Raw genomic sequence first — 12,416 nt, 5'->3', positions numbered from 1 at the left:
TGGTGTATACGTCTTTTGATAACAGATAGAGTTGCTGCTATACTTTCCATCCACAGAGCACTTTGTTGGATGCAGCAGTGGGATTTGTAGTTTTTATTTTCTAATGCACCCTCAACTTTAATTTTGAAACCCTGTACAGCTGCTTCACCCTTAATTTCCTTTCCAGGCTCCATCAGGGAGGAGAACGGTGTTCGCTGGCATGGCTGCCCGTACTGCTCCAAGGAGTTCAAGAAGCCCAGCGATCTCGTCCGCCACATCCGCATCCACACGCACGAGAAGCCTTTCAAGTGCAAACAGTGCTTTAGAGCTTTCGCTGTCAAGAGCACCCTCACAGCACACATGAAGACGCACACGGGCATCAAGGCCTTTGAGTGCCAGTGCTGTCTCAAGTGCTTCTCCACTTCTGGAAGCATGAAGGTCCACATGCGACTGCATACAGGTGAGAAGCAGGGTTAAGTTAATTTAAAAACCAAAAGAATGCACCTTTTTTTTCTATTTATAAGCTTATTCCTCACTTTGCACCACACACCTGTTAAACCTAACATAACCTTATGCCAACATAATCAGTATGCACATAATGTAAAGGACCCTTGTATATGCTTTCAGTGTGATGCTTTCACTATCATCTAATGTTCAGCTGTATGTCACCACAAATTATACAGCAAATTACAAACACTATACCTGTGTACATATTGCCTCTGTGCACTCCTGTTTGCCATCATAGTGTTCTGTGCTTCCAAGTGAGAGAACATGAATTCATCCCCTGGGTATGAAATGTCAGCATGAAGATAAACACAAAAAGGCTTATTATCATGTGTATATGCACGCTGGTTTGGTCTCTGACTGTAATGTCACCGTCTGTGTTATGTGTTAACTCTCAGCTAAGGCTTTTCAAAAAATGTGTTCTTATCCATGTCTTGCTAATGCTCTTTTTTCCTTATTTTTTAATTTGGTGTCAAAGAAAAATATATGAAAGGCTTTGTAAATGTTTTGTTGACAGACATTTAATTAAAAAGTTTGAGCTTGTTTACAGTTTTGGTTTATGTGCGAGTTTTATTTATTCAGATCCCCTCGGGGAGAGTCAATTTATACATTTCAATATCATTTCTAGCAATTACTAAAAAAAAAACGTTTGATATTTGTATCAAAGCAAAATGTCAGAATCTGACTTATTCTCTAAATGCTGATCCCTCCTAAAGTGTTGTTCTTTTCCCTCTCTTTCTAGGTGTCCGTCCTTTCCCCTGCCCTCATTGTGAAAAGATCTTCCGTACATCAGGCCACAGAAAAACACACATTGCTTCTCACTTCAAAAGCTTACAGCAGAAGAAGCACAAGTTCCCCCGAAAAACTAACAAAGCCAAAGTGTCCAAGAGTAACCTACCTCTGCCTGATATCCCCCTGCAGGAACCCATCCTCATCACTGATTACGGTAAGAGCAGGCCACGTGTCGACAGGCCCACGTCTATCCACATGTTGAATCTGTATTCACCATTTGATGATATTTATTTTTAGTTAAAGCAGAATTTTTTTGTTCATCACTTTTTTTTACTGACTTTTCACCGTATGTGCTGCATGTCTGCACAAAATGAAAACATGTTTTCACCTGGAAAACCATGACCTTAATGCTGCTTACTCAACAGGCTTCCAGAACCCTCGCTTGGCGTTACAACAGTACCTGGAGGTGGTGGGAAATGACCGGCCGTACAAGTGCCAGTTCTGTAGTAAAGCCTACAAGAAATCGAGCCATCTGAAACAACATGTCAGGTAAAGCGTCTTGTTCAGCAACATGAGCTGTAGGAGTTTCTGCAATACGACTTTTTGAGGGCCAAGACATTTTTATTTTTTATTTTATCTTGTGGTAGCTGATAAAATTTTTTTCATTTACATCCAATTGAGTGTGACAAAAAAAAAAGTTTATGCCAAAATAAAAATTCAGAAGTCAGATGCTTCATGCTCTAATAAATACATTGTAACAGATTGACAACCACACTGAATACAAAGTGATATACCTGTCAACTCAAAGCCATCAAATAAGCTTCATCACCAGGTTAACCGCGGAACTTGTAATCTACACGCCTCAGAACTTCAAGGAGAGAATATCAGAGCTAATAAATCCTGGCTGGAGGAAAAGCTCACCTCCGTTTAGTCTTGAGCTGGGATTCAGGAACAGCTGTAATGGCCCTGTCAGAGAAAGCAGGGAAATTCAGCATTAAAGCCAGGTGCCTCTCCATGAAATGCTGTAAAAGTGATCCAGACAATCTTAAAATCAACTCAAATTGAAGAAGCAAGCTCTAACGAGGAGTATTATGTCCCAAATTATAGATAGAAAATGTTTTTAAGTATAACCCTAAAACTTAAGATGAACGTCAGACAGTCAGCAGGTTAATGACAGGAGAGAGCAAAGCATGTGAAAACAAGACAATTAACAGAAATGGATGTGTTGAGGTATGTTTAGAAAGTGCCAGGGGAGGTGAAAGGAAATGAACGTGAGAGAGGGAGGAGAAAGAGTGGTTGTGAGCAGATGGGTATGAGGAGAAGCACCTGGATGATGTCCAGCATCTATCGTGAAAAACACTCCTCAATTTTCGGCCCTACATGAACGCTCAAATCAAGAAATCACCCGAATCTTTTCTAATTATTGCAAATCCTGCTTTTACAGTTAATTTGGAAAGATGTACCATTACATCAAATTAACAGCACTGTGGTGCTAAACTTACAACATCCTAAACCTGGCTTCATGTCCAACCTCGAGCATTTGAGTCAACTTCACTTGAAGAAGGCTATTTTATTAGAAATCTTAATAAAGGAGCTGAAACGTTTACAGTCTCTCTGCACTGCTGCAGCTTGCTGTTCCTCATCAGCGATGGCAGGTGTATAATAACTTGCATCTCCATTAGTAGAGCCATGTGACAGTGAGAGTTCCACTGAACCTAGAATTTTAACACATTATATGTTTTCAGGGAATTTGATTGAAATTGACTGAGTAATAAATGTGTATATACTGTATAATATTAAAGGTGCACAAATACTGGAGCATCTCTGCTGGGCTTTCATGTTGCATGTTTTATGTATTTATGCACCTAATGTCAGGTGGATTGTTTTCCGGCTGAAAACAAATTTGCCAGTGGGGACAATAAAGATAACTTTGACTTTTGACTGATGACCCAAATCAGACGCTCTTTTGCCATGATCTATGACCTTCCAGTCACTTTTATATAATTCATAATCGAAACATCACAATAAGCTGAATACATGTATTTTAATGTAATGCTTCTGTTCCATGTGTCCTACTTCTAAATGCTGAATTGCAGATTTATACCCCACTTGCCTCTGTTGTACCCTCCCAGGTCTCATACAGGAGAAAGGCCCTACAAGTGTTTGCAGTGCAGTCGGGGCTTTGCCTCCTCGGGAGTCCTCAAGGCTCACATCAGGACCCACTCGGGCCTTAAGGCGTACAAGTGCCTGATGTGTGACACCACGTTCACTACCAGCGGCAGCCTGCGACGTCACATGACCACCCACAGTGACCTGAGACCTTACATGTGCCCCTACTGTCAGAAGACCTTCAAGTCGTCGCCCAACTGCAGGAAGCACATGAAGACACACAGGTTCGTGATTTGTTGATCATAACGTTTAATTGCACAGTCAAGTGGAGCGATGATTATTATGGCTGCTTTGGCTTGATTAGAACAAGATTCAAGCACCGGAGAAAATCTAATTATTGACGGTTGTATGGCCAACTCCGCTACAGTAGGAGGCGATATGCCCCCTTTCAACTGCTTACCATTGAACTTTCTTCCACTTGACCTATTATGTCACATACCTCACAAGCGACAAACAAGATAGCAAGCGCCAAACTGTTTTCTTTACATCCATTTACTTGAATATATATATATTTTTTTTAAGGTTTATTTTTGGGCTTTTTGGTCCTTTAATGGAGAGACAGGACAGTGGATAGAGCTTGAAATCAGGGAGAGAGAGAGTGGAGAATGACATGCGGGAAAGGAGCCACAGGCTGGACTTGAACCTGGGCCGCCCACTTGAAGGACCACAGCCTCCATAAATGGAGCGCACCAACCACTGCGCCACCATCGCCCCATTTACTTTTTAACTCCTTCAGCTGATGCAACATAACCTTTGTCTCCTTTTTGTGCAAAGACGGGTGATTCTCACTTGAGCACTCATCTTGTTTTTTTTCCCATGTTTCCTCTTAAGCATTTCAGCTGTTCAAACTTGTGGGTCAGTTCCCAGTGAAGGAACTGTGGAGTATGTGCAAAACACCGAGGCCAGTTTCAGGCATATTGAGGTGTATACATGCAAGAATGTATCGACCCCAAACTGCATTATCTAGGTGTGTTGAGAAATTGGACTTTAAAAAACGAGTCCACTCAGACTTACATGTATTTTTGAAGTCCAGTTTTAGTCGGAATAACATCAAAAATTGAGAGGGGTTTGGATCCATCAAAAATGTATTCCTTTTCCCCATACAAACCAGTTCCAATTACACACAGTAACATACATAACTGCATCAATCACTATTAGATATTTAAGTTCTGTTCGTCTCGTCCCAGGTATGAACTGGCCCAGCAGCTGCAACCCCAGTCCACAGATGACCCCTTAGGAGGGGGCCCTGTGGCACATGACATGCAGGTGGAAATAGAGGGAGACTCTCTCCAACAACCGCCTGATTCCTCTGCAGAGCAGCAAAGCATGCTTGGACTGGGCCAGGCGGAGGTCGTGAATGGAACTCAACAAGTGACACTGGAAGCACCTCTGACTGACCAAAACCTCGTACAAGCAGAAGGTAAGCAGGGGGCGGGGCTAAGAGGGGTGGCACATCCTGGGACTTAACAGACTCACAGGGTGCAAGCTCAAGTCAATTATTTTTCCTGTTGTGAGAAAAGATTGAAATAAAAAAGAAAGCCTCTTGAACCCCTCAGGCTGCTTCATCATGTGTATCTCTGTGAAGTACCCGTACTCTCTCTTGGTATTCAAATATACGGCTAAATACACGACCTCCAGCTGAGCTTTTGCACTTTGCAACCATTGTCATCACTCGAAGTCCAGGATGTGGCCATCTTTTACCTCAGAGACTAGAATGTCAACCTTCATTGATCTCTCAGCTCTTACATTTTTTATAATGGATCCTAAGGGGCTCGCACAGAAGCACACCAACTTGAGTGTCAGTTTAAAATGTAGCTCATGTTGTCAAGGCTACAATTCTTGACCCCATCAATATAAAGTTACATTTTAATATTGTATAGACTCGGATTTGCCCTTGCATTCAAAGGAGGTTTTTTGTTAGATTTAAAAAAGGGGGGGGGGGGGGGGGGGGTCATGTTTATTCTGTAGTTATTTTTTCTTCTTTCCAAAGAGTAATATCTGCCTACTAGAACATCTGTTTGAATACTTGTTATTTCTCTTAGTTTGCACAGGTTGTTCACTTGAGAATTATTTTGAACTCTTGAGAGATGTTGGAACGAAAGAAAAAGAAGTGGAACAATTACCAATGATCCAACATAACCTCTGACTCCCTTTGTACTTTTCTTTAGAGGACGATTAAGTTACATCCTATCAATCTCCGTCTCTGTGAGTACCAAACTAACCTTTTGTGCTGCTCTGCGTCTCTGTCTCTGTAGTGTCCGACTCATATGTGACCACCCAGCATGCTTTGCCTCAGAATATCAGCCAGTTTGAGTCACCAGCACTCCCTCAGCCTGCCTTTGACCAGCAAGCTCTAACACAAGGTACACACACACACACACACACACACACACACACTTTCTGTCACACCAGGTTCACTTGTGTATGCATTTTTATTCAGATATCTGAGAATTGTGGATATAACTATCATAATTATAATACCTTAAATAAATCACTATTGAGGGTATCTATCTTTATTCATAATAAATAAAAAATAAACATTTCTACTCAATAAAGTGAATCTTCCATAAACTGTCTCTGAGAATGGCACCAGCCTTTCTCTCTTCATTGTGATTGTCTTAATCCAGTGTAGTACTCTGAAACATATGACTGCTACTTAAGCCCCACCAGCTTCTGTACCAGGTTGTTACCATGTCGACTGACTGTTGTCAACTTGCTGTGTAATCAGAGTTCTGGCAGGAGGTGTCTCTTCATACTGCTGCCTCTCCTCACAGCTTGCCATGTTAAAGTATTGTGGATATTGCAGAATGAGTTCCTTAACCCCATCAGATGGACTCACAGGTGCCCACAAACAGAACCAATTCATAGAGAAATATAATGCATTGTGGATGCCGAATGGTTCAATGTTGTATTGAGAATTTACTCTTACTGACTTCATGCACTTTGATTTCCTTAAAATAGAAATGCTTGACTCTGCACAAGCTTGCCAAATTTTTCCCATTATTGCATTATTTTTCAATTTGAAATTTGCTGAGAGAAAGACTGTTTTATCTACTCCTCCTTTATCTAACTCCTTTTCGCCTACTTGTAGATTCACTGTTGCTTTTATTTGCTGTGTTATGAGGCAGTCCGCTTCTAGGTTCACATTTTTATTCAAAATGCTCCTATTGCTCATAAAAGTGCTTATCCAGAGAATTGTTTTTGCAAAACTCAATTTTGTGTGTGTTGAAAATGTAATTACAATCAGCAAGTACTTTAATATCCAATTAGTAACTGGAGACGGATTCTTCTCTGTTGATTGCTGGTCCCCTCAGGCTTCACCATTACTGAATCAAGCTACAGTCAGTCCCAGTTCTCCACGGTTCAGCAGCTGCAGGATTCCAGCACCCTGGAGTCTCAGGCCCTGTCGTCGAGCTATCACCCTCCAAATCTGCTCCACATTCAAAGTGCTGAGGTGGTGAGTCCTGGTGCTCCTTAAGACCCTTTTACCCCCCCCCCCCCCTTTAGTTTTCCTTTTTAGAAAGAAGAATTATAACCAAACATCATTATGGTGGGGGAGTGGATTATTCATTGTGTCTTCACTGTGCACTTCAGGCATCTTTTATAGAGTAGGAAATTAGATTACGTCTTAACAAGTAGCTGTATACATTTGCATAAAAAATGTTTAAAAGGAAAAAATGAACTTTAATAGAAGGTAATGAGATTATAGCTAATCTGACTATATAGCTGCAGTTCATTTTCTAAATGTTGCAAAGATTTGCTTGATTATCAGCCCGGCTTAGATATTGATTATACATGACACTGGGTACAGAGCTTGGTATATAATAAACCCCTTCTTTCAGTGTTTTCTCGGCTTAGCTAAGCTCTGTGGTAATACCCAAAATGATGCTGACATCATCCATGTACTGTATTTCATGTATTAATGTATCTAAAGCAAACTTAATCAAAGTGTTAAAGTGAGGGTATTTGTCTCCTATGTAGACAAATGGGCTCCTTCAGCAGAGCAGTCAGGAGGAGCTTCAGCTGACCACTGAAACACAGGACTACCAGGATGACAGTGAGGACAGCAGCAAAAGAGCCTACAGGTTAACTTCACACTTGTTTCTTTTGCTCGTATATGCATGATGTCTTGTTTCAGGAAGTGCTTCTACAGCTTCACTTTTGGAAATCCAGCCCCCGATAAAATCACCAGCAGTTGTAGTCACAGCTCTCTTTGAACATCCTCATTTTCTCTAAGGTTGTTTTCACATTAGGCATGATTGTCTAGTACCGTGCCTTGTACACTTGTGTATCTACAAAGTCAGATACAGCAGGTGGTAGTATGCACATAGTGGATTTAAAAATCTGTGTTTACACTGATCAAATGAACCGGACTTTGGGGTTAAGCGTATTCGGGTCAGGGCCCCGGTCCCTAGTGTGAAATCAACCTCTAGGTCCTGTTTCTGTAACGCATTGAAATCTACAAAGAGGCTGTTAACCCACTGCCCATGTGTCACATGTACACAGCTCATCTCTTCCATACAGAGTGATGCATTGTGGGTGACAAACTCGTTTTAAAATAGCTCTCATCAAAGTTTGCAGGGTGTTTTCATGATGAACACAGTTTTCCAATGACAGAACTGAGTGAATTTGTCATTACTAACTGTGTTATTTATAGTAATTATGGTATTACATTGTTTAAATGGCAGCACAGTATCTTAATCAAAAGTAATATATTTTCTGCGGAGGGCAGAGACACTAAAGGCAGAAACATCTCTATGGTCTCTGCCAATATTTTTTGTCCACAACAGTCTCTCCTGCATGTTCAGTCTGTGGATGGATCATTCAAATAAGACAGCTGTCAAATGTTTGTCTTTGTCAGAGAGACATAGATTGACCCGACAAGCAGCACAAGGCTTCAAGATTTAATGTTTGGTTATTGTTTTACATCCACACTTACTTTATGTCCATTTGCAAATGCTCTCTCCCTCTCTCTCTCTCTCTCTATCTCTCCACTGCGCTGTCAGCGTGTCATACATTTAATTATTATTGATTTAATATTTGGTGCCAAGGGTTTTAGTTTCAGTGTGTTATTAAAAAAGGCTTCAACATGACATGGTATTGTAGGAGAAATCATAGTGATAATAAAAAGACTAAATCAAGTAAAGAGAGACCAAGAGGAGGAGTTCATAATAACAAAAAAGATGTTGCTACTGCAGTAAAATTAGCCCATAGAAAGATAGATCATTCATAAGCTGAGAGTGAGGATGTTTTCTTGCCATGACAACCTCACCGGGTCATTTTTGGCCCACTTGATGCAATCATCAAGCCTCCTCATGGCTTGGATGCCACAGTGATGAAACGTCTCTGGCTTCCCCAAAGAGCTCATTGTGGCTACAGATTGGACCAGAAACTCCTTTTCTAAGGGTTCTTTGAGAGGGGTTTGGATCCAGATCATTCAGGAGAGCTTTTCTTTTCCTTCACCAACACTGACGTCTGACTGAACTACAGCACTCAGGCCTGATGAGCAGTGAAGCTGCAGCTGACATTTTCAGTGGGATAGGATCTCCCTATTCTGGATATGAGCTAGGACATCACGGCCGAACAGGCTGATAATCCTCTGATTCTGGTCACCAGCCGGTCAATCAGTTCACCTCGGCTAAATTGCAGCAGTTCTTTAAGAAATGTGAACTTTTGCCTTCATATTGTTTTACCCTTTAATGCTTTGTAATCAAAGACAGACCAGGGGACTGAGTGGTTGTATTTGTTGTTTGTGTTTGTTATTGGCTTTAAGTTTTCCCTCATGTAGTGTTTGAATAGTTTTTATGTGCTCTATAAAACCAAAACAAACCGTATTCTAGGCTTCAAAAAGATTATCGAATGTAGGCATCATGATAAAAAATGGGGCCAGGGGAAATAAAAAGTCTTCAGTGTTCTCTACATTTCTGCCTTTAATGTATTTTCTTTGTCGTCAGCATCTTTCATTTGAAACCTTTCACTAGATAAGGTAAAGGGCATTCCCTCGAGATACATTCATTTTTATTCTCAGACAACTCCTCTTTGTGTTATCACATCTCAATGTGTAGTTCAGACGTGCTAAAAATACGCAGCACTACATTTTGTACAAAGGTAGAAACAGTGTGAACCCAAAGAAAACTGAGGCTCGCCCATGCTTTGTTGAATTGATGGAGGAGTATGGCAGAAACAGATTTTATCATTCTCGCGTTACTGTTTTCAGGGTTTTGAAGGTTACATGTTATGCCAAAGACACTTAACCATGTTTTTCTAAAACTAATATGTGTCCCTAGTCTCTCCACAAACCCTTTAATTATGAGAAAAGTCCATCCTCTCCGTCTTTTGCCTGCTCCACTTTTCAGAAAATGTGTGCTCAAACAGGCCGTTTGGAGATTTTCCCTTCATGACATCACAAAGGGCAGTAGCCCCTCCCCCAGGTGGGTGACACTCCCACAGTTAGGGGTTTGTTCTACCCTCTGAGTCTGCCTTCTCACCATAAACAAAAGGACATGGAGCGAGAAAGCCTGAGGCACACAAGCCCTTCCAGAGAGGGGTGTGGTCAGACACAGCTCATTTACATATTTAAAGGTACAGACACAGAAACAGCCTGTTCTGAGCAGGGCTAAAATAGAGGGGTTTATAGGCATGATCAAATACAATGTCAGAGTGGATTTAGAACAAGACACTTCTTAAACATGTTTTTGGGAGCTCTGAGACTTCTTTGTTGTGGTTGAAAATGAGAATAATATGTGACCTTTAATATGTATGCAGGTGAGGGTTGATGGTTAACAAAGGAGAGCTTGTTGCCCTGCAGAACCTTTTTCATTGATAGTTAACTGAAAACATTTAATGATACCTGACTCCACGTCATGCGTCCATGACTTGGAGTAGCCCTGTGATTGACTGACGAACAGTCCTATGACATCTGGGATCGGCTCCAGCCCCCCATGACTCCGAACGGGAAAAAGCTGTATAGATAACGGATGGATGGATGACGTGGAGTAAGATATTCATATGTGACAAACCTTCAGCAATAATATAAGAAGATGAATTTAATATAAATTAATTCATCCAAATCTTTAGAATTAATTTTTTCAAATAGTGTTCAGGGAATGTCAGAGATTTAAAGTGGTAGCTATCCTCTACAACTTTCTTGTAAAAGGATCCTCTTGATTCTTGAAAATGTTTCAGAACATCAGGAGATGATGAACAGCTACTCGTACCTTTCTATGCAGCAGCAGCAACAACAACAACAAGACACAAAACCTTTAATGTCACCTGCCAGCTGCTTCAGGGATTGTGGACTCTCGGCTGTCAGCAAAAGGGTTATCGTTTGTTGTTGAATGGTGCCAATGAATGTACCTCTCAGTCGCATGGCATGGGTTTTGAAATCATTTATGATGTATTCTGTCTTGAGTTGCTCCGTTTCTGAAACACTGACAAAGAAGCAGACGTGTGGTTTGTGTTGTTTGTATATGTTTGACAAGAGTCTTTCCTCCTGATGTGTGATCGAGGAATAATCTTTATATAGTAAAGTATTATTTGATCTTTATTTTGTATTATTTTATTTACACTCTGACATTTGGTAAACACACAGATATATCCATGCTGTGTTACTGTATCCTCCATAGAAAGGTTAAGATCTGCAGAATAGAAGCTAGAGAAAAAAGATGATTTAGACAATGCTTTAGAGTCTGAACAACATGTTGCCTAGGTAACATTCTTGAAGCTTCTCCTCTTCACTGCACACAATCTTTGCAGAGGAACCATGTCCACCACAAACTCTAACTGCAGAAAACAGCCTCGATAAGATGTTTGTTCCTCCTTTTTCAGGTGTAATTGGTGTAATAAAGGCTTTAAGAAGTCAAGCCACCTGAAGCAGCACTTGCGCTCACACACAGGGGAGAAACCCTTCAGATGTCATCTCTGCGAAAGAGCCTTTGTATCAGCTGGGGTTCTAAAGTCTCACCTCAACACACACACAGGTGAGCTCACTTTATTCCATGGTCTGAGAAATCTTCCAATATCTTTGTTATAAAGTAGGTCAGACAAACACAAAACAATTCAATATATTCTGTTTAACTGTTTTAGCTGGAGAATTTAAAGGATATTGTTACTGATGAATGTAGTGCCTTATCTTCCATAATCTGGAATTTCCCAACACGATAACAGATTGAAAATTCTGTTACAAATGTGAAGGCACAGTTACATCATTGCTTCCCAGAATCAGTGCTTCAAAATTCTAAAAGCATTTCAAATCTTTAAGAAGTTATTATACAGGGTGCAGTGGTTAGTTTGCACGCCCCATGTACAGAGGCTGTGGTTCTCCAAGCGATCAGCCCAGGTTCAAATCCGACCTGTGGCTCCTTTCCCGCATGTCATTTCCCACTCTCTTTCTCTCTCCCTGATTTCTTACTCTATCCACTGTCCTATCTCTCCAATAAAGGTATAAAAAGCCCCAAAATAATCTTAAAAACAAATAATTTATCCTACGTATTTGTAATATTTGTTATCCTTGATTAAAGATTGAGAACAGGATTAGAACATCATTTGATTTATGTAAGTAATTAAAAAACTTGAAGTACATTCAGGTCATGTTTATTAATGGTGCCTTGTTTAATTGACTGTGAAAAATAACAAGTAAATGATTTGTCAGTGAAAAGTTGTCAAGTTTTATATTGTTTTGGTTTAACTTTCTGAGGTAAAAAGTCCCAAAACAATAAAAGTGTAACCTGCAGACACCAGCGAACCCTTCCCTCTAATCTCTTCCTGACAGGAATGAAGCCTTATAAATGTAATGTTTGTGACGCCTCATTCACCACCAACGGCAGCCTGAACCGCCACATGATCATCCACATCAAGTCTTACAAATGCTCCATGTGTGACGAGAGCTTCAGGACCAGCCTGCTGTGTAAAAAGCATATGAGGAAGGTGCACGCTGTGGAGGAACAAAGTAAGAACGCCAACAACACCGCTTTGATGTGTCATTACATTTTACTTCTTAGACACAGGGTCATTTAACCTGCATTTCATCTCCA

The 12,416-nt window shown here is 40.7% G+C and overlaps 1 protein-coding gene across 1 annotated transcript in view; it reads left to right on the top strand.

The window, feature by feature from the left end:
- LOC109984324 (zinc finger protein 236) overlaps window positions 1-12,416 on the top strand; it is a 65,308-nt gene that overhangs the window by 16,583 nt on the left and 36,309 nt on the right. Inside the window, exons 10-19 of the mRNA XM_020634431.3 lie at window positions 167-439; window positions 1,226-1,429; window positions 1,641-1,764; window positions 3,348-3,608; window positions 4,572-4,804; window positions 5,640-5,747; window positions 6,699-6,841; window positions 7,366-7,469; window positions 11,212-11,363; window positions 12,155-12,331. Coding sequence (XP_020490087.1) covers window positions 167-439; window positions 1,226-1,429; window positions 1,641-1,764; window positions 3,348-3,608; window positions 4,572-4,804; window positions 5,640-5,747; window positions 6,699-6,841; window positions 7,366-7,469; window positions 11,212-11,363; window positions 12,155-12,331 — 1,779 coding nt within the window. The remainder of the gene's footprint in view (window positions 1-166; window positions 440-1,225; window positions 1,430-1,640; window positions 1,765-3,347; window positions 3,609-4,571; window positions 4,805-5,639; window positions 5,748-6,698; window positions 6,842-7,365; window positions 7,470-11,211; window positions 11,364-12,154; window positions 12,332-12,416) is intronic.

The sequence above is a fragment of the Labrus bergylta genome, chromosome 8 (assembly GCF_963930695.1).
Source record: "Labrus bergylta chromosome 8, fLabBer1.1, whole genome shotgun sequence".
Classification (NCBI taxonomy): Eukaryota; Metazoa; Chordata; class Actinopteri; order Labriformes; family Labridae; genus Labrus; species Labrus bergylta.
Note: the sequence above shows the minus strand (reverse complement) of the source record. Positions and strands in the feature narration are given on the sequence as shown.